The sequence below is a fragment of the Heloderma suspectum genome, chromosome 1 (genome assembly GCF_057233095.1).
Source record: "Heloderma suspectum isolate Gila_16-S chromosome 1, 16-S_ref, whole genome shotgun sequence".
NCBI lineage: Eukaryota > Metazoa > Chordata > Lepidosauria > Squamata > Helodermatidae > Heloderma > Heloderma suspectum.
The window spans coordinates 284,820,753-284,845,909 of NC_139458.1; the positions used below are offsets into that span (position 1 = coordinate 284,820,753).

A 25,157-nucleotide genomic window follows, 5' to 3' on the forward strand; every position below is an offset into this window, starting at 1 on the left:
CTCTTTCAAGGCAGCAGGCACCACCACCTAACAGAGCGAATAATTTTCCACCCCCTGGACCCACCCAATCAATCCACCCCGCTAGATCGTATTAGCCAAGATGGGCAAGCGTCAAGCATACCTGTGGTGGGACAGACTGATTCAAGCATTTGCCCACATCATCAGGCTGCAACAACTGAAACTGATCCCAGGAAACATAACCAGATGGAACACTGGACACCTCCTCAGACTGAGATAACTGTAGGGATGAGGGAGAATTTCTCCCCGAAACTTCGGGGGGCCGAGCGCCAACGCATTCGGTCCTCCGAAGGTTGTTCGGGGAGAAATTCTCCACCCCCCTGCCCCCTGCCCCCCCCCCCGGGATGGGACTTACCTTTCACGAATGTCCCTCCCGGCGGCGGGTCCCGGCGGCGGTTCGGCAGGTCTTCGTCAGGGGCGGGGGCGGCAGCCGGTCTTTTGACCGGCTGCCACCACTGCCATTACAAGAAAAGTTAAAAAAAAAAAAATGCCCCTGTGATAGGCTACATAACGATTAACGTAGCCTATCACAGCTAGATTTGCAAAGTCAGCCATGATAGGCTACGTTAATCGTCACGTAGCCTATCACGGGTGACTTTAAAAAAAAAAAAAAAGCGCGTACGCTAATGGCGGCCCCCATAGGGAGCCGCCATTCGCGTTCCTTATTTGGTCACTGTAGTCTACGTAAAGATTTACGTAGACTACGGCGAAAATAAGGGCAACGCAAATAGCTGTTGTCCTTATTGTCTGTCAGGCCCCATCATTGGAGGTATTTGGGAAGGCCCTGAAGACTCACTTGTGTTCTCTGGCCTTTTCCTGATTATGTTTTATTGGACTGTTCTCGGTTATTAGCTGCAGTTGTATTTTATATTTTTATTACTATCTAGGCTAGATGTTTTATTGCTGGTGTTTGTTATTTTATTACTTTTTGCTGTATGGAACATCATTGTGTAAGCTGCCTTGGGAGGGCTCTTGCCCTGAAAGGCAGCCTAGAAATGTTTTAAAGAAATAAACTAATTAAGGGAGCAATCCTATGGCCACTAGACACTGTCTAGAGGGTCATAGGATTATTCAGTTTCTGGGAACTGAGGTTGGGGCCAGGGCTACAACCTTGGTCCCACAAAATGCACTCCCCTCCTCATCCCCTGCCCCCTCATAGCTGGTGCAGTTCTCTCTGTGCCTGCTACATCTCTGTGCTCAGAAACAGAGCATGGAGATGGGGAAAAGGGGGCAGTCCTGGGGGTGGGCAGGGGAGGAGACCATGGAAGCTGCTTTATGCAGCTTCCTATTTGGTCTCCAGGCCCCTTCCCTTCCGCCTCCCTGAAGGCAAGACTAGACGGGCAAAATCGCCCATCTAGCCACAAACGCAGGGTGGCTGGAGCATGGAGGAGAGGATCCCCACCATGCTCCAGCCACCCCACATACGAGAGTCAGCAGCCTCCAGTTGCAGAGGCTGGCAACTATCCAGATAGGATTGTGTCAGGGTGGACACTGAGCTCATAGAATCCCAGAGTAGTTCTGATTCTGAGGTGGAGCAGCCACTCCTGGGAGAGGAGCGCGCTCATCCTTCCCAGGGCCAACAGCTGGCAGAGATTCCTCCCACCGGCATTCCTGACATAGATAGTGGACCCGGGAGTGAGAGAGCGCAGGAAGAAGACTTGCTGGATGCGCGGCACCGACGCAGGGAGCAGCGCCAAATGGAGGGCGCGGAAAGGAGGCATAGTGCCCGGTTGGCACGCAAACGACGGTTGTGCCCAGAGGATCTAAGGGAAAAGGGGAGGGACTCTCCATAGCCCATAAGTTCAGGGTCTGCCAGTGATTCTCCTTCAAACGGGGACCAACTGTTCCAACTTAGGGCATAGGTACTCTGCTGCTCATAGCTAGTTGCTAACAGTAGAGTTGTTAAGTTGTAAAAAAGGAATAAAGCTTTGAAAACAATCCCTTTGTCTGTGTCTGGACTTGGCTACTGGATTAAAATGAAAGAGGCCACCAAGGAGCCCTTGACAGATTGTGCCCTAAGTGGGATTTCACATCATTGAATGTTCCCCCACACTAAAAAATCAAAGACAGTGGATCGCAGTCCCTTTCATGGAAGGAACCTTTTAGTTTGCAGAAGGGACACTCTGGACGCACATGATTTTGTTTATAAAAACTGCCAGAGAGGAGTTTGCTGCATTTTAATACTTTTGTGCTACATATCTGTAATGCCTGTGGGCTAGCATAATGTGCTGCCAGTACTGCTGTGTACTGCTATCCTTAGCTCTTTGGGGCTGGCACAAGGAGCCTTAGGATAAGGTTGTTAGAAGCAAATCAAAACTTCATAAGAATAAATGAGCAATTAAAGAGCACATCTGTGCACACTTTTGTCTTAGAAGCAAAAGCACACCTTGAAAGACAAACGAAGTAAAGCTATCCCTGTGCTACTTAAATATGTACTACCAAATGTTGGGATCCAAATTGATGTGCAGGTGTATGTGGAATTGCAAAGCTGGCAGCACCTTAAAATCTTCTACCTCAAAAGTACTGCTTATTGCTACACTCAACAGCACACAGAGATGCAGCAAGGCAAAATGAACTCCTTTTTCATTTTGTTTACCTCTTCTTTTTGTGCATTCCATTTTCCCTCTTTTATAGGTTATTCCTTGGCCACAGCACAGATGTGGTTTGGGAGAGGCAGGGAATTAAACTAGTAAATTTTAAATCTATCAAAAAAAATCAACAAAGGAAACTCAAAGTCTACTGTGCCGTATTGTCTGGAACGGCTTTTAACTATTTCATTTGATGACGAGAATGCAAATGTCTGATGCGCCTTTTAAGTTTCAAACACTTCAGTTTATGTTATCTTCTCTTCCAGCAAAGGAAATAACTTGACAATGCCAATATGTCAGTGCACAAAACTAATACAGGGATATTGATTTCTAGTGAGGTCAACATCAATGCTAGATTTGGACTGAATCATAAGTGACCTTGGAACTGGAAGAGGCATTTTATAACATTTTTTACCTTATTTCTGTTTTACTATTGCCACCCTTTTAAAAGGCCCAGCATCTATCTTGATTTAACAACAAGAGGTAAGATAAATGATATACAACATGTAACAATTACAATGTTTTGTGGCCTTCAAGTACCTGTCCCTAGGGAGAGACAAATCTGTTTATTCTGGTCTATCTCATTTTCACGTTTGTACCTATAACTCTGTTTCATTCTGTTTCTGCATTAAATCTCAAAACACATATTATTTTATACATATCTTAATGGATGTTTAAATGTGCATATTGTCTCAAAATAATGTGTGAGGCACCAGAATGGCTGCCCCTATTTCAACACCCCATTCACATCTGGCGAATTCAGAGCGGCTATCTTGGTGCCATTTCAGGGGCCACATGACACCCCAACTGTTTCTAGGGGAGTGGTTAGGACCTCCAACGGAACTAAGAGGGCTTTGTATCCCTCTTCTAACTTTTAAAAACCTTAGGCTCTGTGGCAGCAGGAGTGACACTCCAGCCACTTCCATGCTTTCTTTCCAGAGTGCCTCTGGAAGATAGGAGATGGACAACCCTGGACAACTAGGTTTTACATTACAAAAAGAACAGAGCAGTAACCGTGCAGAGTAATCACTCTGAAAATGTTTTTTAAACAGTAAGGTATGTCTGTCCCCAGCAGTAATCTGAGTTCACAGATTCTTTGGAGGGCTCAGTCACTTTTGACTGAGACAAACAGTCTCAGCCAGGGACAGGGGAAGAAAAAGGTCTCAGTCACCTTTAACAGTGGTGCAATGGCAGAACCTCCAAAATATACAAATAAAGGAAGGATTCCATAATAATGTTGGCCAACTTTTCATTTTTATGTATATAACAATGTGACCCTATATATGTCCATTCAGAAGTAAGTCTCATTGAGTTCAATGGGACTTACACTCAGGTAAGTGTGTATGTGATTACAGACTAAAGATCTGTTTCACATGAAAATTACATCCCTGCAGCAAGACGTCCATCCCCCAGCTATAATGTTTAGAATTTCTTATCACATGGATAGCTGCCATCATGTGGGGAGTATTCTCATTTTTCATGCCTTCGCTACGGGCCACAAGGAATGTAGATTGGATTCTGTACATGACTGCAGCTGTTCACATGATGAGCCACTCTAAAGACATGATGTAAGGCAGAATTATGCACTTTGAGATCAAAGTGTGAAACTAGGTACATACAAAGGGTGTCCCATAAAGGTACAAATTAAGATAAGGAGACATTCACAATGGTAGCCAATGTTGTGGCCACTTGAGGGGTAGTTATATTTATATGTTGTACTTGTACACAGCTTAGAAACATTCTCTCTCTGAAGTCACAATATTTATCTGCACAACGTTCTTCACAGAACTTCAGCAGGGACAGAGAAGCAGAGGCACCCTCAGTGCTGCTGAGAAGCCAGCTCCACCAGGCTTTGCCTCTTCCCTCAGCTGTCACCTGGCAGCAGCAATTCCATCAGCTGTAGCTGAGGGAGAGATGGGAAGCAGGGCTACTCCATCGGCTTAGCTGAGAGAACAGCAGTATTTGGCTTCTCTTCTCTATGGATATTTCTATTACAGCCGGTCTTGATGAGAAGACAAACAATGCCTGGCCATTGTAGCTGCATTTCAGCTGGTTCTTATAACAGCTTCATAAAGAACTGGTTTTTAAAGATCCCTTTTTATTTTCCTTTTCCCTTCCCATTCCTTTATTTATTTATTTAATTTCTATACCGCCCAATAGCCGAAGCTCTCTGGGCGGTTCACAGAAATTAAAACCAAACACACAATAAAACAATTTAAAATATATAGAATATTAAAACCACAATATAACAATACAACCACAATAAAATCTAGCAGCAGTGCAGGAGTTTAAAATACAGATTTAAAACAGCAAAGATAAAAATTTAGAAAGCTAAAATGCCTGGGAAAATAAAAAGGTCTTCACCTGGCGCCGAAAGGAATACAATGTAGGCGCCAGGCGAACCTCACTAGGGAGCTCATTCCAGGGCCGGGGTGCCACAGCAGAAAAAGCCCTCCTCCTAGTAGCCACCCGCCTCACTTCCTCTGGCAGGGGCTCATGGAGAAGGGCCGCTGATGATGATCTTAAGGTCCGGGCAGGCACATATGGGAGGAGGCGATCCTTCAGGTAACCTGGCCCCAAGCCATTAAGGGCTTTGAATGTTAACACCAGCACTTTGAATCGGGCCCGGAAATGGACTGGCAGCCAGTGCAACTGGAAAAGTACTGGCGTAATATGAGCTCGCAGGCCAGTCCCTGTTAACAATCTTGCTGCCCTATTTTGGACCAGCTGAAGTTTCCGGACCGTTTTCAAAGGCAGCCCCACGTTAGGGGTGTCAGAGAATTTCTCGCCGAAACTTCGGGGGGCCGAGTGCCAACGTATTCGGCCCCCCGAAGTAGTTTCGGGGAGAAATACTCCACACACACCCGCCACCCGCCCCCCCCCCCGGGATGGGACTTACCTTTCCCGAATGTCGCTCCCGGTGGCGGGTCGCAGTGGCGGTTCGGCAGGGCTTTGACAGGGGTGGGGGCGATAGCCGGTCTTTCGACCGGCTGCCGCCGCTGCCATTACAAGAAAAGTTAAAAAAAAACGCCCCCGTGATAGGCTACGTGACGATTAACGTAGCCTATCACGGCTAGATTTGCAAAGTCAGCCATGATAGGCTACGTAAATTGGCACGTAGCCTATCACGGGTAACTTAAAAAAAAAATAAAAAAGCGCGTACCGCTAATGGCGGCCCCCATAGGGAGCCACCATTCACGTTCCTTATTTGGTCCCTGTAGTCTACGTAAAGATCACATAGACTACGGCGAAAATAAGGGCAACACAAATAGCTTTTTTTTTTCCCCAAAGTCACCAGTGATGGGCTACGTGATGATTAACGTAGCCTATCACAGCTGACTTTGCAAATCTAGCCGAGATAGGGTACGTTAATCGTTACGTAGCCTATCACGGGGGTGGTTTTTTTGTTTTTGTTTTTTCGCGGCCGGGTAGACGGGGCGCTTCTACCTGGCCTGACTTTCGCCGGCGAGGGATGGGGCGCCTCCCGCCCAGCCTGAATTTTGTCCGGGCGAGGCGGGAAGCCTCCCCCCCCTCGCATGAACTTCGGGGGGAGAAGCGAAGCGCCTTCCCCCCACCGCGAAAAAAGCTGCGGGACAAGGTAAGTCCCTTTCGTACATCCCTAGGCACAGAGCAATAATCCCCCAGCACCACCTTCTGGAATCGGCCTTCCAAGTAGGAGCGGAACCAATGTAGTGCAGTGCCTCCAACTCCTAACCCAGACAACCTATCCAGAAGGATACTATGGTCAATGGTATCAAAAGCCGCTGAGAGGTCCAGGAGAATCAACAGGGTCGCACTCCCCCTGTCCCTCTCCCGGCAGAGGTCATCCCACAGGGCGACCAAGGCAGTTTCCGTTCCAAAACCAGGCCTGAAGCCCGATTGAACAGGATCTAGATAATCCGTTTCATTCAACAGTGCCTGGAGCTGTCCTACAACCACCCACTCAAGCACCTTGCCCAGGAAGGGGATGTTGGCCACTGGCCTATAATTGTTAACATCCTCTGGGTCCAGGTTAGGCTTTTTCAGGAGTGGTCTAATTACCGCCTCTTTTAAAGCGGCAGGCACCACTCCCTCTCTCAAGGAGGAATTTACAACCTCCTGGACCCAGCCGGACAACCCCTCCTTGTTTGATTTAATAAGCCATGAAGGGCAAGGGTCAAGCACACAAGTGGTCGATCGGACTTGGCCAAGCGCCTTGTCCACATCCTCAGGCCTCAGTAACTGAAACTCATCCAATAAAACTGGACCAGACGGTGCTCTGAATGCCTCTACCAATGGAACTGCATTAATGGTGGTGTCCAATTCATGACGAATCTGAGCAACTTTATCCTCAAAGTCCCGTGCAAACTTGTCACAGCGTGCTACCGAGGGTTCCACCGTCTCTCTCCCTGGCCCAGAATGTAACAGGCCGCGAACCACTCGGAAAAGCTCCACTGGACGACACTGAGAAGATGCAATGCTGGTGGAAAAGAACTGTCTCTTTGCCACCCTCACCGCCACAGAGTAGGCTCGATAGTGGGCTCTTACATGTGTTCGGTCAGACTCAGCACGAGTTTTCCTCCACCTGCGTTCTAGCCGTCTCCCCTCTTGCTTCATTGCCCTCAGCTCAGGTGTATACCAAGGAGCTGGCCGGGCTCTGCTCAGAGGGAGAGGGCACTTGGGCGCGATCGTGTCAACCTCCCGAGCCATCTCTGCATTCCACAGAGCGACCTGGGCTTCGACAGGAGCACCAGCCATACCAGCAGGAAAATCCCCCAGAGCCCTCTGGAATCCATCGGAATCCATTAATCTCCGGGGGCGGACCATTTTAATAGGTCTCCCACCCTTGCAGAGGGGAAAGGCCGCCAGAAGTCTAAACCTCAGCAGGAAGTGATCTGACCATGACAAAGGGACAGAGGTTAATTCCTCCACTTTCAGATCACCATCCTCCTGCCCAGTCGAGAAAACCAGATCAAGCGTGTGTCCTTTTATATGCGTTGGGCCGATGACATGTTGGGACAGCCCCATGGTTGTCATGGCGGCCATGAAGTCCTGAGCCGCCCCGGATACAGCGGCCTCGGCATGGAAGTTGAGATCCCCCAGGACCATCATCCTAGGGGTCCTCAACACCAAGTCCGAGACCACCTCCGTCAGCTCAGGCAGGGAGTCTGATGGGCAGCGGGGTGGGCGGTACACCAACAGAATCCCTAATCTGTCCCGGGTACCCAATACAATGTACAAACACTCAAGATCTGCACTCGAATGAGCAGGAAGCCTGGAGAGGGAGATTGAATTCCTATAGACCACGGCAACCCCCCCTCCCCGACCCTCAAGTCGGTGTTGGTGCTGCACTGAGTACCCAGGAGGGCACAGCTGGGAGAGAGTGACCCCTACCAGTTCCCCCACCCAGGTCTCAGTAATACATGCCAGGTCAGCCCCCTCATCCACAATCAAATCATGGATGAGGGAGATTTTATTTTGGGCTGACCTGGCATTCAGCAGCAGCACCACCAGACCCGAGGGCAGACTGGTAAGGCTGCCAGGAACCATCAGGTTGGGGGAAGAACCAGAAGAGGGGACAGCTGTAAGGTGTCTAGCCCCTCTTCTCCTCAGCTGGCCTGTTAATCCCCCAACGCCATACCTCCCCCTGCCTGTGACCACAGTTATGGTGGCACCTCCCCCACCCCCTGAGTTGCCCAATAGTCCTCCCAGGCACATATTAAAATGTTACGATATAAAATGCTCAACAGTTTAAAAGAAGATAAAAGATAAAAGAGATAAAAGAGAACAGCAGCTAAGAAGGAGCAGATAAAGTCCACGTTTGCCCCTTTCCCCTTGTCTTTAAAGCTGCTGCCCTCTGCTGCTGCTATTTGCTGCTGGTATTGTGGCTGCTGGTGTCTCTGGAGAGGCAGGTGGGTGGGTCCTCAGATCCTACGCGACTCCAAGTGCGACGCTAAGTGCTCTGGCAGCCCCGCCTTAAGTACCTGTGGGCAGGGGCAGAAGCAGGCTCAGGATCCACCCGGTACAGCTGCTGGCTGGTCCTCCTTCCCCAGGCTCCTTCCCCGTAACATCCATAGTCCTTTATCCTTTTGTGTCATGTCTTTTTAGATTGCAAGACTGAGGGCAGGAACGGTCTCATTTTTATTGATATGTAAGTTGCTCTCGTCTTTTTGGCTGAAGAACTATAAATGCTATAAATAAATATGTAACGAAGAAAAGGAAGGAAGACACAATGCAGTGCACGTTAATTGTGCAGCTTTGCCCTTCTATGAGCAGCTGTTTCAACCCTTCTTGGAATTAAAGTGTATCAGTTCATAGCAGCACATTGCAGCTTTGCAAGCTAATGTGCTATTGTATTTAAAGTAAGTTTTGTTCAATAAGGGTGCATTCTATGCTGGCTGGGGAATGCTGGGAATTGTAGAACTTGTTTGTCTAAACATGCATATGATTGCACCCTAAGTTAATTTTCTTAACCAAATGGCACTCACGGAAGTAGCTGAGCATGCAGTCTGTGTGCAAACAGATAAATCCGAATGAGCAGTTAAATGAATCCCTTTACATTTAACTTAGAAACAGATTTCAGATTATTATGACTGCTCCGCTCAGTCTTCACACTGCATGGTCCTGATCTGACAGATCATTTAAGATCCATTTTACTTTTGTTATGCCACTACATAACTGATGGATTTGCTGTTGTATTCTAAACAGTACAGAATACAGAGACAGTCATTAGAGGTGCCAGAAGTTCTGTTTCCCCCTCCCCGTTCTTCGAAGACTTTTCCTTACCAAATGCAATTAAAAACTTGACTGGCATATTATAAAGCTCTAGCAAGTGACATATTGTCATTTCCAGTCACATTATGTAAGGCTTATCAATTAAAGAAAATTGCAGCTTTAGACAGCTCAAAATGAACCATGAGCATACATTATTTAGCAAGCCTTATTAAAAGTATCTGCAAAGCAGCTAATGATTCTTTATTAGAAGGCATCTTTTTTCTATAAATTTTAGGGGAAGTTTATAAATTAGGCACAATGATATGGTTCCTTATCTCAGCAAAACCGAAAAGTAAAAAAATAAAAATCACAGCCCCTTCTAAAGATCTCTGCCCTCAGACATCTGTGGCTTATTGTTTGTATTTTATTAGCCATTTATTGAAATTATGTGTTCTGCACTGACATTTTAAAACATCCCATTGCTGTCATTAAATCATGTGTATCTGTGCCAAACTGACAATTTATTAAATCAACTCACAGAATTTGGAGACATTCAGAGGAAGCTGTTGCAATGATAAAGTTAATTACATATTAGTCAAGACTCAAGACACTTGTGCATCCAGGTGACACTATAGCCCCTTAGAATCAGGCAACTTATTTGCAGTCGAAAGATCAAAGTTTCCATTTAAAAAAAAAACAAAGCAAGTCTTTGTGTGCATTCTCCCATATAGCTATGAAGAAAAGAATGCTAAAGCTGCATTCCTGTGCACACCCACCTTGATCTAAGTCCCACTGAATTCAATGGGACTTGCATCTCAGAAGAATGAGTAGCATTCCATAGTGATCTCCCAGTAAGTGCCTGGGAGCTGCCCATGGGCCTGCGGTGTGGGAGCACTCACATTCTCACAGTGGCACTTCTGCATGTATGAGGAGTGCAAGCATAGCCGCTCTGATCTGGACAACTGCAGTGCTTTGGGAGGATTTAAAAAATCACATCTGTGGAAATTGTACATGCAACTATGAGAGGTACGGAGGACCTCAATGTTTAAGAGAATCTAGATCTCATGAAGTGGGCAGGAGTAAGGGGAGCGAAACAAAAATAAAATAAAAGTTAACAGAGTCATTTAAACTAGCCAGCTATTACAGAAGGTGGGAAGAGCAGCAAAACCTGAGCTAAGTTCTTTTAGTCATCCCTCCTTGGTGAAGCATGAAATTGAAATGGAAGTTAAGGAACAGAAAGCTTAAGAGAAAGGGTGGCAGGGTTGCCTACTTTTAAACAACAACAACACGGCCTGCTTTTCTGCATTTAAAAGCAGCTTAACTCACACATAATTTTTAAGTATTCCCCCCCCCCATTTATTTCCACATCAGAAAATGCTTCACCTGGTAAATACCTGTGTCAGGGTACTCAGCGGGAATGGTAGAAACGGCCAGTGGCCTAAGGTGAAGCAAGGCTGAATAGTATGCAGTGGAGAGAAAAAGCAAAAACCTGAAGGAAAGCTACAGAGGTTCTCTCTCAGGTTGGGTGGGGGCAAAAGGGTAGAGGAGATGAGCAGCCAAGAAAAGGAAGGACTAATGTAAAGGTGTGACTGGGCCAAAGCTTCAAAGGTCCTAAGGTCAGGAGCAGGGGTGTTTAACCTCTTTCAGCCTAAGGGCTGAATTCCACTGCAGAGAAGCTCTTGGGGGCTGCATTCCAGGGGTAGGTGAGGTCAAAATACCAAAAGATACCAGCCTATTGCAGCTTAAAGCTCTTCCTGCCAGATAGGGATGTGTGAACACTGTCCAGGTTCTCCGGGTGCCTGCCCAGCCCTTGTTCCCACTCACTGGTCCCTAGACCATGCTTGAGCCCCTCCTGTGCTCAGCAAGCGGCCCACACTCACCCTGGCAGCCTCGTCAAGCTCCGCAGTCACCATTTTTGAAAAAACACAGCAATGCGCATATTAGCATATGTGTGAAAATGCGCATTTTGGGGAATGCACACATTTGCATATGCGTAAAAATGTGCATTTTCGCATGTGTGAGAATATGTGCATATTTTGCAAAAGCGTGAATATGTGCCTTTTCAAAATATATGCACATTTTGCGATAGCCATTTTATTTTTCAAAAAATGGCAACCGTGGAGCTCAATGAGGCTGCCTGGGAGAGTGCAGGCCACTTGCCGAGTGAGGGCAAGGGGTGAGCAGGGGCAGGGGCTCGGCGAACGGGTCTCCAGGGTGTGGGTGGGGGGAGGGTCTGCTGGATTCCCAGATGGAATCAGGTGCCTGTGCCATCCCTACTGCCAGCAAGTGAGCCTTAGGAGTAGCATTCCAGCCTTTTAGAATAGGGAAAAACTGCACAAAAGCTGGTGATGAAATGATTCGTGGTTGGGGGAAGGGGCATGGCCATCTGGGAAACTCTGGAGGGCCAGATGCAGACCTCAAGAGAACTGGATTTGGTCACTGTCACTGAAGTTCTGCATCCCTGGTCAAGAGAGTGTACAGCCTGCATTCCTGTACCCACTCACCTGGCAATAAGCCCCACTGAACTCAGTGGGAATTACTTCTGAGTAGACATTGGGTAAAATAAAACATAAGTCCTATTTAGAGTAGGCCCATTGAAGTGAATGGGACTTAAGAGTCATGATCCACAGCTGGGGTGCTGCTACACATGACTAACTTAAGTCCCATTCATTTCAAACGGTCTACTCTATATGGGACTTAACACTGGATTTTACCCACAGATAGGATTGCATGGTTAATTTCTTTTAGTTTAGTAGATAACAGTGGCATATATGCATTCCTTTGGGGTGTGCTAAAAGTAGTATGTTAAAAGTTTTAATGTCTTTTTTTAACATTCAGTAATGTAAGAAAAGTGCATGTTACTCAATGTTCATATCTTCATGTATGTATAATAATTCCCAAATAAAGCTTTGGATTTGTTTGAGTACAACATTTAAACCATTTAAAAGATATTATTGAAGCTCAACTACCCTCATTCATTCATTCATATAATATATTTCTGAATTGTCCCACCGCTCAATGAGGGCTTGTGGCAATTTGCAATAAAACCATAACAAATAATAATATGCACCAACTCCATATAAAAGAAAACTAAACTGATGCAATACTCACATTACAATAAAGCAGGGGAACCTTCTAAAATCAAAGAGCAGAATCAACCAATAAAAGTTCAGTGGAACAGTATAGTTTTTACCAGCTATCTAAAAGCCAATGACAAGGGAGCCAACCTAACCTCCTTGGGAAGGAAGTTTCACTTCCACAGCGGAGGTGCTGCTGCTACACAGAAGGCCCTGTCTCGGTTCACTACCAACTTCACTTCTCGAGGAGGTGAGACACCTTACAGGGCCTCAGATGAATTTAGGCCCCAGGCAGGTTCATACTCCTAGTGATCTTGACATTTAAGGTATTTATACAGCACTTAAAATTAACACAGCATGCTATTTTAAAAAAGTTTTTCTTACTAAATAAAACTCAAATACACATGGTGAACTAGATCCCAATACACTGAGGCATCAGAAACATTTCTGAAATGTCCAGAAAGCTTGCCAGAAAACTCACACCTCTGCTGCTCACAAGGAACCTAACAGGAAAGAGAGGGTGCCAACTCCATGAGAAAGATCCTTTTGATCAGCCCAAAGCCATTCAGCAAGCTCAACATTGTTCCAACCACATTGGCACTGCTAAAAGTGGTACCCATGTGGGTTGTGTAATGTCTACAAGTGACCTCGGAGCTGAAGAAAGAAATGGCCAAGGAGAAGCCAAGGGAAAGCTTCACATAGAGCCTAAGAAGTGGGAAGGGAAGAAGTTGTTCTTTGGACAAAGAACCAAGAGCTTCTCTACACCAGCCTAAAATCCTGCATTTAAAATGAGGCTTCCTTCTTCTGTCTCAAAGGGACAGAAGCAGAAAGCAAAGGGATCACGATGGACTCCCTTTGCACATACTTCCCCCTGTTTCCCCTCCTTCCCCCCCTTATCTGAGTCTTCCATATGTTTCATTGATCTACCTCCTCTTATTGCAGGTTTTCCTTTTTCACAGAGGGACCTGAAGAGGAACTCACGTGTGATAATTTGATAGCTCATTATCTCCGTTCTTTTAAAAAAATGGAATAAAGGTCATTTAGTTCGGGAGACACCCTGGAGGTTCATAACGTCATTTAAAGGGCTCACAAACTTCCCTGAGTGAGCAATCTCAATAGCAGGATAAAAGCTCCGTGTGAAGGAGTCTTGCATTGGGAACCTACCGGAAGATGAATTGTACTTCAAGGAGTCAGGTGTGACCTGTCACAGCTTCCCTTCATGCCTTTATTCCTGAGGAAAAAGCTTGGACTTAGCAGCTCCCAGAAGCTGCCAAGCTATAGGGCTGCTTGCTATGAGCAACCATGGGAATATCCCTTTAAGCAGAGACTGCTAGGACTGGGTGGTGATGCTAGGGGTATACGAACCCCACTCACCATTCCCCCTGGGGGTCCGCAGTGGGGGAGGCAATCCATTCCTCCCCCCAGAATCCTCCTTGGCTGGCTCCGCTCCGTGGCGAGTTCGCAGAGCCACTGGCCGGGCCTGTCCACAGCTGGACTTCCATCCGCTGCCACTTTGCGTCTGCAAATGGTGTCCAGCATAGCAGATGCCATTTGCATCCCTGCTCTGTTCATGATAGGCTACGTAAATATTTACATAGCCTATCAGAAAAAGGGTAGCGACGCAAATGGCATAGCAGATGCCATTTACATCCCTCCCTGATCTTTGCCGTGATAGGCTACATAAATATTTATGTAGCCTATCACAGCTAAACCAGGGATGCAAATGGCATCCTCTACTCCAGATGCCATTTGCATCTACAGACCAGGGCAGAGGACGGACCCGGACAGATCCAGACCAGCCGGCTACAGGTAGGGTCTGTCAGGGGGGAATTTTGCGGGGTGGCGGAGGGGAGTAGTCTGTTCTGCCACGGACTCTGGGGGGCCAGATTCTAAAGAATCCAGCCTCATTGAAGTCCGTGGCGGATTTCTCCACCATCCCTAGGTGATGCTGCATTTCCCACAAGTGTAGGCAATCAGCACAGGTGGGATGGACTAAGCCTACAGGACAGACTGTGTGCAAGACAGCTGGAGAAACAGGAAGGAAGGTTGCCAGCGGATGCCTGGTGTGAGAGTCCACTACCCAAAGCTGCTGACTTCACTGCTGCCTCTCTCCTTCTTGCCTCTGGGATTACAGACCACTGAAGCTGGGGTACTGTGACTACAACCTGGAAAGAGACCCAGTCCACCAAGGGAAAGACGGCATCATGCCTTTGCCAGGGGGCACACCATAATTTGGGACCAGTTGAATGAATTGCTGGTGTTCATATATGCCATGGATAAAACCCAGTGGGTCTATTTTGTAATATTTATGTTGGCTAATAAAGCCTTAGGACAGCTGCCTGCCTTGATCTGCCTTATATTAAGTAAAATCAAGAACCAAATCACTTAGGCAATACAAGCCTCAAGAAGATGTAGAGTTTCTATGCTGACATCCTGAGAGCTTGGTTTCTATCCTATGCACTATTCTTACGGCCAAAACAGATATTAGTTTAAATCTAGCTGCTGTATCCAGCAGCTACATCATTGTCATTGTTATGTTTATTTTATTCCAGAGCAGGAACAGGCTCCCCAATCCACATCGGGACTCTAGGATGGGGGAAGATGAGGGGGGCTTTTAATATCTGGATTTTGCCTCCTGAGCCTACTCTAGAATACAAATGAAAAAAGATGTAGCTGCTAGATACAAATTTAGAGTACTGTCTGGTTTGGCCCTTAGGTGGGGATTGAATAGAGGCTGAAATCAGGAAAACCTTTGTTGGCACACATACAGTCATAGCACTGCAGATCCTCAGGACAAGAGGGTCTGCAGCATGGACCAAGTGTGCCCTCGTATGAGGGGCCTGCATATCCTTATTATGCATCCCTGTATTGATTTTGGATGTACTGCAGTGAAGGTCTGCTGAAAACCACTCACACTGAAGAACACTAATAGTTAAGAACCCTGGAAATGGCTATTCTCAGTTTTGGCAATTTAAACCACAGTAGAAATTCTACTTTGTTAAGCATGCATATTTATAATTACTTAAGAAGAACAAATAATAATCTTTTTTTTTTAAGTATTAAGCAAAATAATTGCAAAATTAGCCATTTCCAAGTATCAGCAAAACTATCCTGATTTGTAAGAATCAGCAAAATTAGAAGAAAAGAGAATTTTAAGAACACTGTACCATTCTTGCAAATTTCAGTATACTGATGGTATAGTATGTGTGTTACTTGGAACAAAATATCACAGAGGAACCATTGAATGCAAGAGATGTGATCCAGCAAAAGTTAAGCACTTTTAAGACCAATTAATTTCATTTCCCATTGATACCAATTGAACTTAACTAAGGCTGCAATCCTACATGTTAATTTCTGAGTACATTGCACCACGCACATCCTGAATTTTGGCTGGACTATGCCAAATGGTTTACTCAAAGCCCATTTTAAGTAATATTTCCATAAACACTTCAAACAGATTTACCAGAAAGAAAAGTAACTTTATGATTACGAACGTTAAGATCCCATCTAATGATAAGCCATGCTTTTAGCAATCTAAATGTTTGCACTTGAGAAAAGCATGGTGCTGCATACAGAATAATTGCAACGTTTAATTGGCAGTGGGAAAACTGAGTCATTTGAATGAAACATGAGGACTGATTCACATGTTACAGAATTAGCAGGTATTTGTGGTGAATAGAAGTATCCACAGTTTACCCAATAAAGAATGAGACAGAAACAAGTTTGAACTGTATGTAAACTGGGAATCTATAAGCATCCATTGGCTCCAGTCCTCACAGCATATGTATGCAATATACACACAGGGTTGGCTCCAGAGCTAACCCTCTGTGAACAGAAGGGTTCCTTCCATTGGCAGAGGGAACTGGGGTCTAACAGTGCCTCCCCACTGGAGGTAGGGGATAGGGTAGTGATTTTCACTGCTTCCTGCTACAGCCCCCAGCACCGCTTAACACACTGTTCTGGAAGGTCCTCCAACCCTCCAGAGCAGTTTTTGGAGACCTAAAAGGCTGCAGTGGGAAGCACAAATTGTTAGGGATGTCAGAGAATTCCACGACGGATCTTGGTGAGGCCGAATGCCAGTGCATTCGGGCCCCCGAAATGCATTGCGGAATGAAGCCCCCGCCCCCCCAACCCACGAAAGGTGCGCGGGACAAAGTCCCTGCCACCCCCACCCCACGAAAGGCATGCGAAACGGAGCACTTACCCGCTCCCATCTGCGCTGCTTTGCGAATGGCGGCCGTCCTGCGGCCACCATTCACTTCCTCCTCTTCATAGCCGTGATAGGCTACGTAAATACTTATGTAGCCTATCACAGCTAATGCAGGGGCACCATTTGCATCCCTGCTGAGGCCGTGATAGGCTACCTAAGTATTTATATAGCCTATCATGGCAGGGGGGGGGAAAAACCAGCGTACGCAAATGGCGGCAGCTACCGCCTTTTGCGTCGGCTGGGTTTTTTCCCCCTGCTGTGATAGGCTACGTAAATACTTACGTAGCCTATCATGGCTCAATACAGGGATGCAAATGGCGGCTACGACAGCCGCCATTTGCGTCCCTGCAGGGCTGCCCAGCGGCCGGATGTCTGGCTGTGGGCGGCCAGAGCCAGCCAGCGGCTCCGCAGCTTGGCCGCGGAGCAGAGCCGGCCGTGCAGGATTCCGGGGGGAGGGACGGAGCGCCTCCCCCCCATCGAGGATTCCGGGGGGAGGCATGGAGAGCCTTCCCCCCACCGCGGATTGCCTGACGCGGAGCCAGATAGGTGTTTCGTACATCCCTACAAATTGGTGAAAATTATCTCCCTCACTCCTAACTGCAGGATCATCTAGTTTACAGAGTGTTGTTCCATGAATCTCTGGATCTAACCCAGAGGTTCCATAGTGGTTTCCTCTCATATCTTATACAGAATATGCAGTTTACACATTACTGCAGTTGCATGGCCTGTGGTGCAGCCCTAAGTGTCTAAAAGAAATGGCAGCATTTTAAATCTGAAGGCACTGGGAGTTCAAAAACCTTAGGCATTTAAGAACAGAGGTAGCAAACATGGAGCTCACAATACTTAAAGTACCTTATGCTTGTAATGTATTGACTAGAAAAGTTAATAAAACCCATTTTCTTTGTGTATGCTACTTAGTAATGTGATTCACCATTCTGAAGCTCCTTCAGTTTAAGTAAGTACACATTTGGAATACTATATTCAGACTTTGCAATATGGATGTTAATCTAAAATTAGAACCATGTCTAGGATTAAAAAAAGAGCCTCGTGTGGCGCAGAGTGGTAGGCGGCAGTATTGCAACAGAAATTCTCCCCACGACCAAAGTTCGATCCCAGCGGAAGCCGGGTCTTGGGTAACCGGCTCAGGTCGACTCAGCCTTCCATCCTTCCGAGGTCGGTAAAATGGGTGCCCAGCTTGCTGGAGGGAAAGGTAGTCATGACTGGGGAAGGCAATGGCAAACCACCCCGCTACAGTCTGCCATGAAAATGCCAGCGCAAGCGGCGTCCCTTTAGGAGTCAGCAATGACCCGGTGCTTGCACAGGAGGAACCTTTCCTTTCCTTTCCTAAGATAAAAAAGGTTTTCATCAGTAGAAAACTTTCTACAAAGTACTTTTTATATTACGGCTGTTTGCTTCAACGTGCTTTAGATTGCTGGACTTCACTTGGTAGTTTGTGTTCTTCATTTGGGTTGCATTCAGGGGGGGGGGTGTAGGCTGGGCCAGAAGTTTCTGTTCCTAGCCGAGGAACAAAGCACAGGCGCAGCCCACCTGGCCCCCAGCAGTTGCCGTTGCTGCCCATTTCCCTGCCACTGCCTACCTCTCCGCCACACCTTCCTCCCTTCTCGAAAGCCTGGCTCTGTGGGCCCCCAAGCTGGCACCTGAGCTACTGTGCTGTGCTACTTACGGTCCTGCTGCTGCACTAGCCTGCAGTACTGAATGCACAGCATGCCGCAGCTATGTGTTTTGGCTTTTCTGAAACTTTATTACAGGTGTAGCCCCATTCCCCAATCACTCTTTTGATCATAGTGCTCTGAGGGAGGAGGTTTATCCCTCCCCGCTGCCCCCATATGCAATCAGGATTAATATTCTCCCCACATGGATATGAAACCTAAGAAAAATATTCTCCTTGGTGCACTATGTTCCTAAAGCCTCATAGCCCTGTTGGGTGGAGCAATTTTCAACGCAATTGCATGGGGGGGGATACACCTCCCCTCCCAGTGCACTGCTGTGATCAAAGAGCAGTCTCCCTCCCCATCTCCATGTCTGTAATAAATTTTAGAAAAAGCCAAAATCTGTTGCTGATCCGTCTTGGGCATTCAGTAAATAGCGTATCTATAGAAAAGAGACAAAAGACACATTGTCGCCCTCCCTTCCATGAGCTGTTTTCAGTTAATGGATACCTCTGTGCTTAATGCTGCCAAATAAAGACACTTATTTATTAGATTTATATCCCACCTTTCTACCCAAAATAGTACTCAAGCAATTGGCTACCATTTTGTTAGAATATTTGGTTTTATAATGGCCTTGGAGAACTGGAGTACTACAAAATAATAATAATACATGATAAGTGGAACAGCAGTTCAAACAGGTGACTTGCTGGTTGCATTTTTTAGTTAGGGAAGAGGGAAAAAAGAAGAAAGAAAAACAGACCACCCTTCAGTCACCTCATTTCACAATAAGTCGCACCTCACCTGAAAGGAACTGTGATCTCTGTTTATATTTGACATGCAATCCTTATGACTGAATATAAGTAAAACTAACCTGGACCAGAAATAGAGGCATCCATTCCTAGTGTACGCGCACACGCACTCAACATGTGCACACAAGGAAAATGCACATGTGTGTTGCAGCAGTGCATCCTTTGCATGTGCATTAAAATGACATGTACAGGATTACATTATAAACTTCCAGTTTTTATTTATTTATTTATTTATTTATTAAATTTATTAATCGCCCATCTGACTGGTCAGATTAATCTTAATTTTAATCTTAGGATACATCTTTCAATTGCTAAAACAATCATGATTTAATTGTTGTGAACTGGCAAGAGAGCTTTGGCTATTAGGTGGTATAGAAATGTAATAGATAAATAAATAAATTTTGTTTAGCTAGAAATCTCACTTATCATGTATTATTATTATTTTGTAGTTCTCCAGCTCTCCAAGGCCATTATAAAACCAAATATTCTAACAAAATGGTAGCCAATTACTTGAATACTATTTTGGGTAGAAAGGTGGGATATAAATCTAATAAATAAGTGTCTTTAGTTGGCAGCATTAGGCACAGAGGTATCCAAAGAGGGTGTGGTAGGAAGGCCAGGACAGAGCAATGCTTCATAGGAATGCATGTCAGCTAGGAATACATCCAAAGCTTATGAACGACTAGAGAGCATTTCCCAGCTTTGTGCCCTACTCAGCAGAGATTAACTGAGGCACCCTGCCAGAGTTTCACTCTAGATCTAACAACTGTCATTTGCCATGGAGCCAATATACGGAACACAGGAAACAATCTTAAACTAAGTTAGACCATTGGCCCGTCTAGCCCAGTATTATTGACACTGACTGGTAACAGCTCTCCAGGTTTTCAGGCAGGACGTTTCCCAGCAGATCAGATGTAACAGTTCCAACATGCTAGGAACAGTTTTGCCCACTTATTTGGCTATCCTCTTAGGAACCTATTCATTCCACACCATTATTTCACAAAATCTAGTTTTATGTTAGCCTTTATCTGTTTTAGGAATCTTTATCTTACCTCTGCAAAATGGAACTGGAAAATCCCATGATGCTCCATTCCCAGGGCTCATGATACATGTCAGCATAGCATGGCCTTCCAGGATATAGCCTGAAATACAGCTGTACCGAACTTTGTCTCCAATGTTGAATCTTGTGCCATGAATAACTCCTTTAGGTATTTCCCCAGGATTGCCACAGGTATGGCTGGGTAGCACTGTTGAAGAGAGGGAATAGATAGATGTTATTAAGGCAGAATGTACAGAATAAAAACAAACATTACTTTATTGACATACACTTCTTTGTGCGATAAATATACATCACCTTTTTTACCTCTCTGCTTTCACTTAGAATAAATAAACTGCATGTAAGATAACAGAACCCTCTTTCCTAGGAGATAAACCTGTGTTTATAAACTATCAGCTAAATCTTAAATACAATTTTATAGAAATTTAGTATATAATTTCACTGAATTTTACACTTGGGAAAATATTACAGCTGTTTAATTTACCATCTTGGAACTACAGAAAATTTTAATTGGATCCATATACATAAAAATCAACTAGAATTTTGCCATTGACTTCAGTAAGGTTTTACTTGTATACACTGTTATTCTTTTATTTTAATGTATATAGTGCACAGTCACTAATAAAATAGTTTATAATCTAACATTCATACCAAGGTTGAAGACCATGCACTGATATATATTTCCAAAGCAAAATAGAGACTCTGTCATTACCCTGTGGTATTAGTTAGTAGGCCACACTAAAAGTGAAGTCATTGGGCATAATCCATTGAGAAGTTCTACCACACAAGCCAAGTTAAAATGAAAGGGAGTTGCTCTTAAATTATCTACAGGATAACTTTATTTATTTTTATTTATTTATTTATTTATTTCTATACCGCCCAATAGCCGAAGCTCTCTGGGCGGTTCACAAAAATTAAAACCAAACAACACACAATAAAACAATTTAAAATATATACAACATTAAAACCACAATATAACAATACAACCACAATAAAACCTAGCAGCAGTACAGGAATTTAAAATACAGATATAAAACAGCAAAGATAAAAATTTAGAAAGCTAAAAAGCCTGGGAAAATAAAAAGGTCTTCACCTGGCGCCGAAAGGAGTACAATGTAGGCGCCAGGCGAACCTCACTAGGGAGCTCATTCCAGAGCCGGGGTGCCACAACAGAAAAAGCCCTCCTCCTAGTAGCCACCCGCCTCACTTCCTTTGGCAGGGGCTCATGGAGAAGGGCCGCTGATGCTGATCTTAAGGTCCGGGCAGGCACATATGGGAGGAGGCGATCCTTCAGGTAACCTGGCCCCAAGCCGTTAAGGGCTTTGAATGTTAACACCAGCACTTTGAATCGGGCCCGGAAATGGACCGGCAGCCAGTGCAGCTGGAAAAGTACTGGCGTAATATGAGCTCGCAGGCCAGTCCCTGTTAACAATCTTGCTGCCCTATTTTGGACCAGCTGAAGTTTCCGGACCGTTTTCAAAGGCAGCCCCACGTATAACGCATTGCAGTAATCCAGACGAGAAGTTATCAGAGCATGGATAACTGTAGCTAGGCTATCTCTGTCCAGATAAGGGCATAGTTGGTATACCAGCCTAAGCTGATAAAAAGTGCTCCGTGCCACTGAGTTCACCTGTGCCTCAAGTGACAGTTCTGGATCCAAGAGCACCCCCAAACTACGAACCTGATCCTTTAGGGGGAGTGCAACCCCCTCCAGAACAGGTTGAATATCACCTAGCCGGGCAGACGAACCACCCACTAACAGTACCTCCGTCTTGTCTGGATTGAGTTTCAGTTTATTAGCCCTCATCCAGTCCATTACCGTGCCCAGGCACTGGTTCAGAACAGCCACTGCCTCACCTGGGTTTGATGAGAAAGAGAGGTAGAGCTGGGTGTCATCCACATATTGATGGCACTTCAGCCCACACCTCCGGATAACCTCCCCCAGCGGTTTCATGTAGATGTTAAACAGCATGGGGGATAAAATAGAGCCCTGTGGAACCCCATGGCACAATTGCCATGGCACAGAGCAATAATCCCCCAGCACCACCTTCTGGAATCGCCCATCCAAGTAGGAGCAGAACCACTGTAGTGCAGTGCCTCCAACTCCCAACCCAGACATCCTATCCAGAAGGATACCATGGTCGATGGTATCGAAAGCCGCTGAGAGGTCCAGGAGAATCAACAGGGTCGCACTCCCCCTGTCCCTCTCCCGGCAGAAGTCATCCCACAGGGCGACCACGGCAGTTTCCATTCCAAAACCAGGCCTGAAGCCCGATTGAAATGGATCTAGATAATCCGTTTCATTCAAGAGTGCCTGGAGCTGTCCTACAACCACCTGCTCAAGCACCTTGCCCAGGAAGGGGATGTTGGCCACTGGCCTATAATTATTAACATCCTCTGGGTCCAGGTTAGGCTTTTTCAGGAGTGGTCTAATTACTGCCTCTTTTAAAGCAGCAGGCACCACTCCCTCTCTCAAGGAGGAATTTACAACCTCCTGGACCCAGCCGGACAACCCCTCCTTGTTTGATTTAATAAGCCATGAAGGGCAAGGGTCAAGCACACAAGTGGTCGATCGGACTTGGCCAAGCACCTTGTCCGCATCCTCAGGCCTCAGTAACTGAAACTCATCCAATAAAACTGGACCAGACGGTGCTCTGAACACCTCTACCAATGGAACTGCATTAATGGTGGTGTCCAATTCATGACGAATCTGAGCAACTTTATCCTCAAAGTGCCGCGCAACCTTGTCACAGCGTGCTACCGAGGGTTCCACCGTCTCTCTCCCTGGCCCAGAATGTAACAGGCTGCGAACCACTCGGAAAAGCTCCGCTGGATGACACTGAGAAGATGCAATGCTGGTGGAAAAGAACTGCCTCTTTGCCACCCTCACCGCCACAGAGTAGGCTCGATAGTGGGCTCTTACCTGTGTTCGGTCAGACTCAGCACAAGTTTTCCTCCACCTGCGTTCTAGCCGTCTCCCTTCTTGCTTCATTGCCCTCAGCTCAGGTGTATACCAAGGAGCTGGCCGGGCTCTGCTCAGAGGGAGATGGCGCTTGGGCGCGATCGTGTCAACCGCCCGAGTCATCTCTGCATTCCACAGAGCGACCTGGGCTTCGACAGGAGCACCAGCCATACCAGCAGGAAAATCCCCCAGAGCCCTCTGGAATCCATCGAAATCCATTAATCTCCGGGGGCGGACCATTTTAATAGGTCTCCCACCCTTGCAGAGGGGAAAGGCCGCCAGAAGTCTAAACCTCAGCAGGAAGTGATCTGACCATGACAAAGGGACAGATGTTAATTCCTCCACTTTCAGATCACCATCCACCTGCCCAGTCGAGAAAACCAGATCAAGCGTGTGTCCTTTTATATGCGTTGGGCCGATGACATGTTGGGACAGCCCCATGGTTGTCATGGCGGCCATGAAGTCCTCATCCGCCCCGGATACAGCGGCATTGGCATGGAAGTTGAGAGCCCCCGGGACCATCATCCTGGGGGTCCTCAACACCAAGTCCGAGACCACCTCCGTCAGCTCAGGCAGGGAGTCTGGTGGGCAGCGGGGTGGGCGGTACACCAACAGAATCCCTAATCTCTCCCGGGTACCCAACACAAGGTACAAACACTCAAGATCTGCACTCGAATGAGCAGGAAGCCTTCTTGTAGGTTGCACCCTTTAGAATTATAATTAATTTTGTTTTTTTCTGTTTTTTAGCACAAATCAAATATTTGTATGTACCTTATGAATTAAGCGATAATTATGGGTGCACGAAAGTCACTTACCTGGTCTAGCAGGTGGCTTCGCAGTGGGGGGGAGGCGCTTCACTGCTCCCCCCGAAGTTCAGGCCGGGGGGGGGAGGCTTCCCTCCTCACCCGGCCAAAATTCAGGCTGGGGGGGAGGCTTCCCGCCTCGCCCGGCCGAAATTCAGGCTGGGGAGAAGCGCCCCGTCTCCCCGGCCACGAACTTCAAAAGAAAAAAAAAACCACCTGTAATAGGCTATGTAACGATTAACGTAGCCTATCACAGCTAGATCTGCAAAGTCAGCCATGATAGGCTACGTTAATCGTCACGTAGCCTATCACGGGTGACTTTGAAAAAAAAAATGCGTACGCAAATGGCGGCCCCCATAAGGAGCCGCCATTCGCATTCCTTATTTGGTCCCTGTAGTCTACGTAAAAATTTCACGGGTGACTTAAAAAAAAAAAGTGCGAACGGCTAATGGCGGCCCCCATAGGGAGCCGCCATTCACGTTCCTTATTTGGTCCCTGTAGTCTACGTAAAAATTTACGTAGACTACGGCGAAAATAAGGGCAACGCTATTTGCGTTGCCCTTATTTTCGCCATAGTCTACGTAAATCTTTACGTAGACTACAGGGACCAAATAAGGAACGCGAATGGCGGCTCCCTATGGGGGCCGCCATTAGCCGTTCGCGCTTTTTTTTTTTTTTTTTTAAGTCACCCGTGATAGGCTACATGACGATTAACATAGCCTATCACGGCTGACTTTGCAAATCTAGCCGTGATAGGCTACGTTAATCGTTACGTAGCCTATCACAGGGGCGTTTTTTTTTTTTTTTTACTTAGCTTGTAATGGCGGCAGCAGCAGCCAGTCGAAAGACCGGCTGCCGCCCCCGCCTCTGACGAAGACCTGCCGAACCGCTGCCGGGACCCGCCGGCGGGAGGGACATTCGTGAAAGGTAAGTCCCATCCCGAGGGGGCGGAGGGGTGGAGAATTTCTCCCCGAACAACCTTCGGAGGACCGAATATGTTGGCTTTCGGCCCCCCGAAGTTTCGGGGAGAAATTCTCCCCCATCCCTAGCGATACTGCTTAAATGTCTCACATCCATATTACTGACAGTAGAAATCAAATCTCTCCACATCTAAAGAGATAATGTCCATTATGCAAGTAGAAGTCTGCGTCTGCAAGGTTGCATGTAGCCCAACACATATAGTACAATACAATTTGTATAGTATTTAGAGGTATCACAAAAATTAGTTATATCAGTTACGCATATTTATTTATTTGAACCAGGTACTTCA

The 25,157-nt window shown here is 46.3% G+C and overlaps 1 protein-coding gene across 1 annotated transcript in view; it reads right to left on the bottom strand.

The window, feature by feature from the left end:
* Positions 1 to 25,157, bottom strand: part of CSMD1 (CUB and Sushi multiple domains 1) — a 1,446,416-nt gene that overhangs the window by 905,436 nt on the left and 515,823 nt on the right. The window contains exon 4 of the mRNA XM_084811779.1: positions 20,118 to 20,312. Coding sequence (XP_084667905.1) covers positions 20,118 to 20,312 — 195 coding nt within the window. The remainder of the gene's footprint in view (positions 1 to 20,117; positions 20,313 to 25,157) is intronic.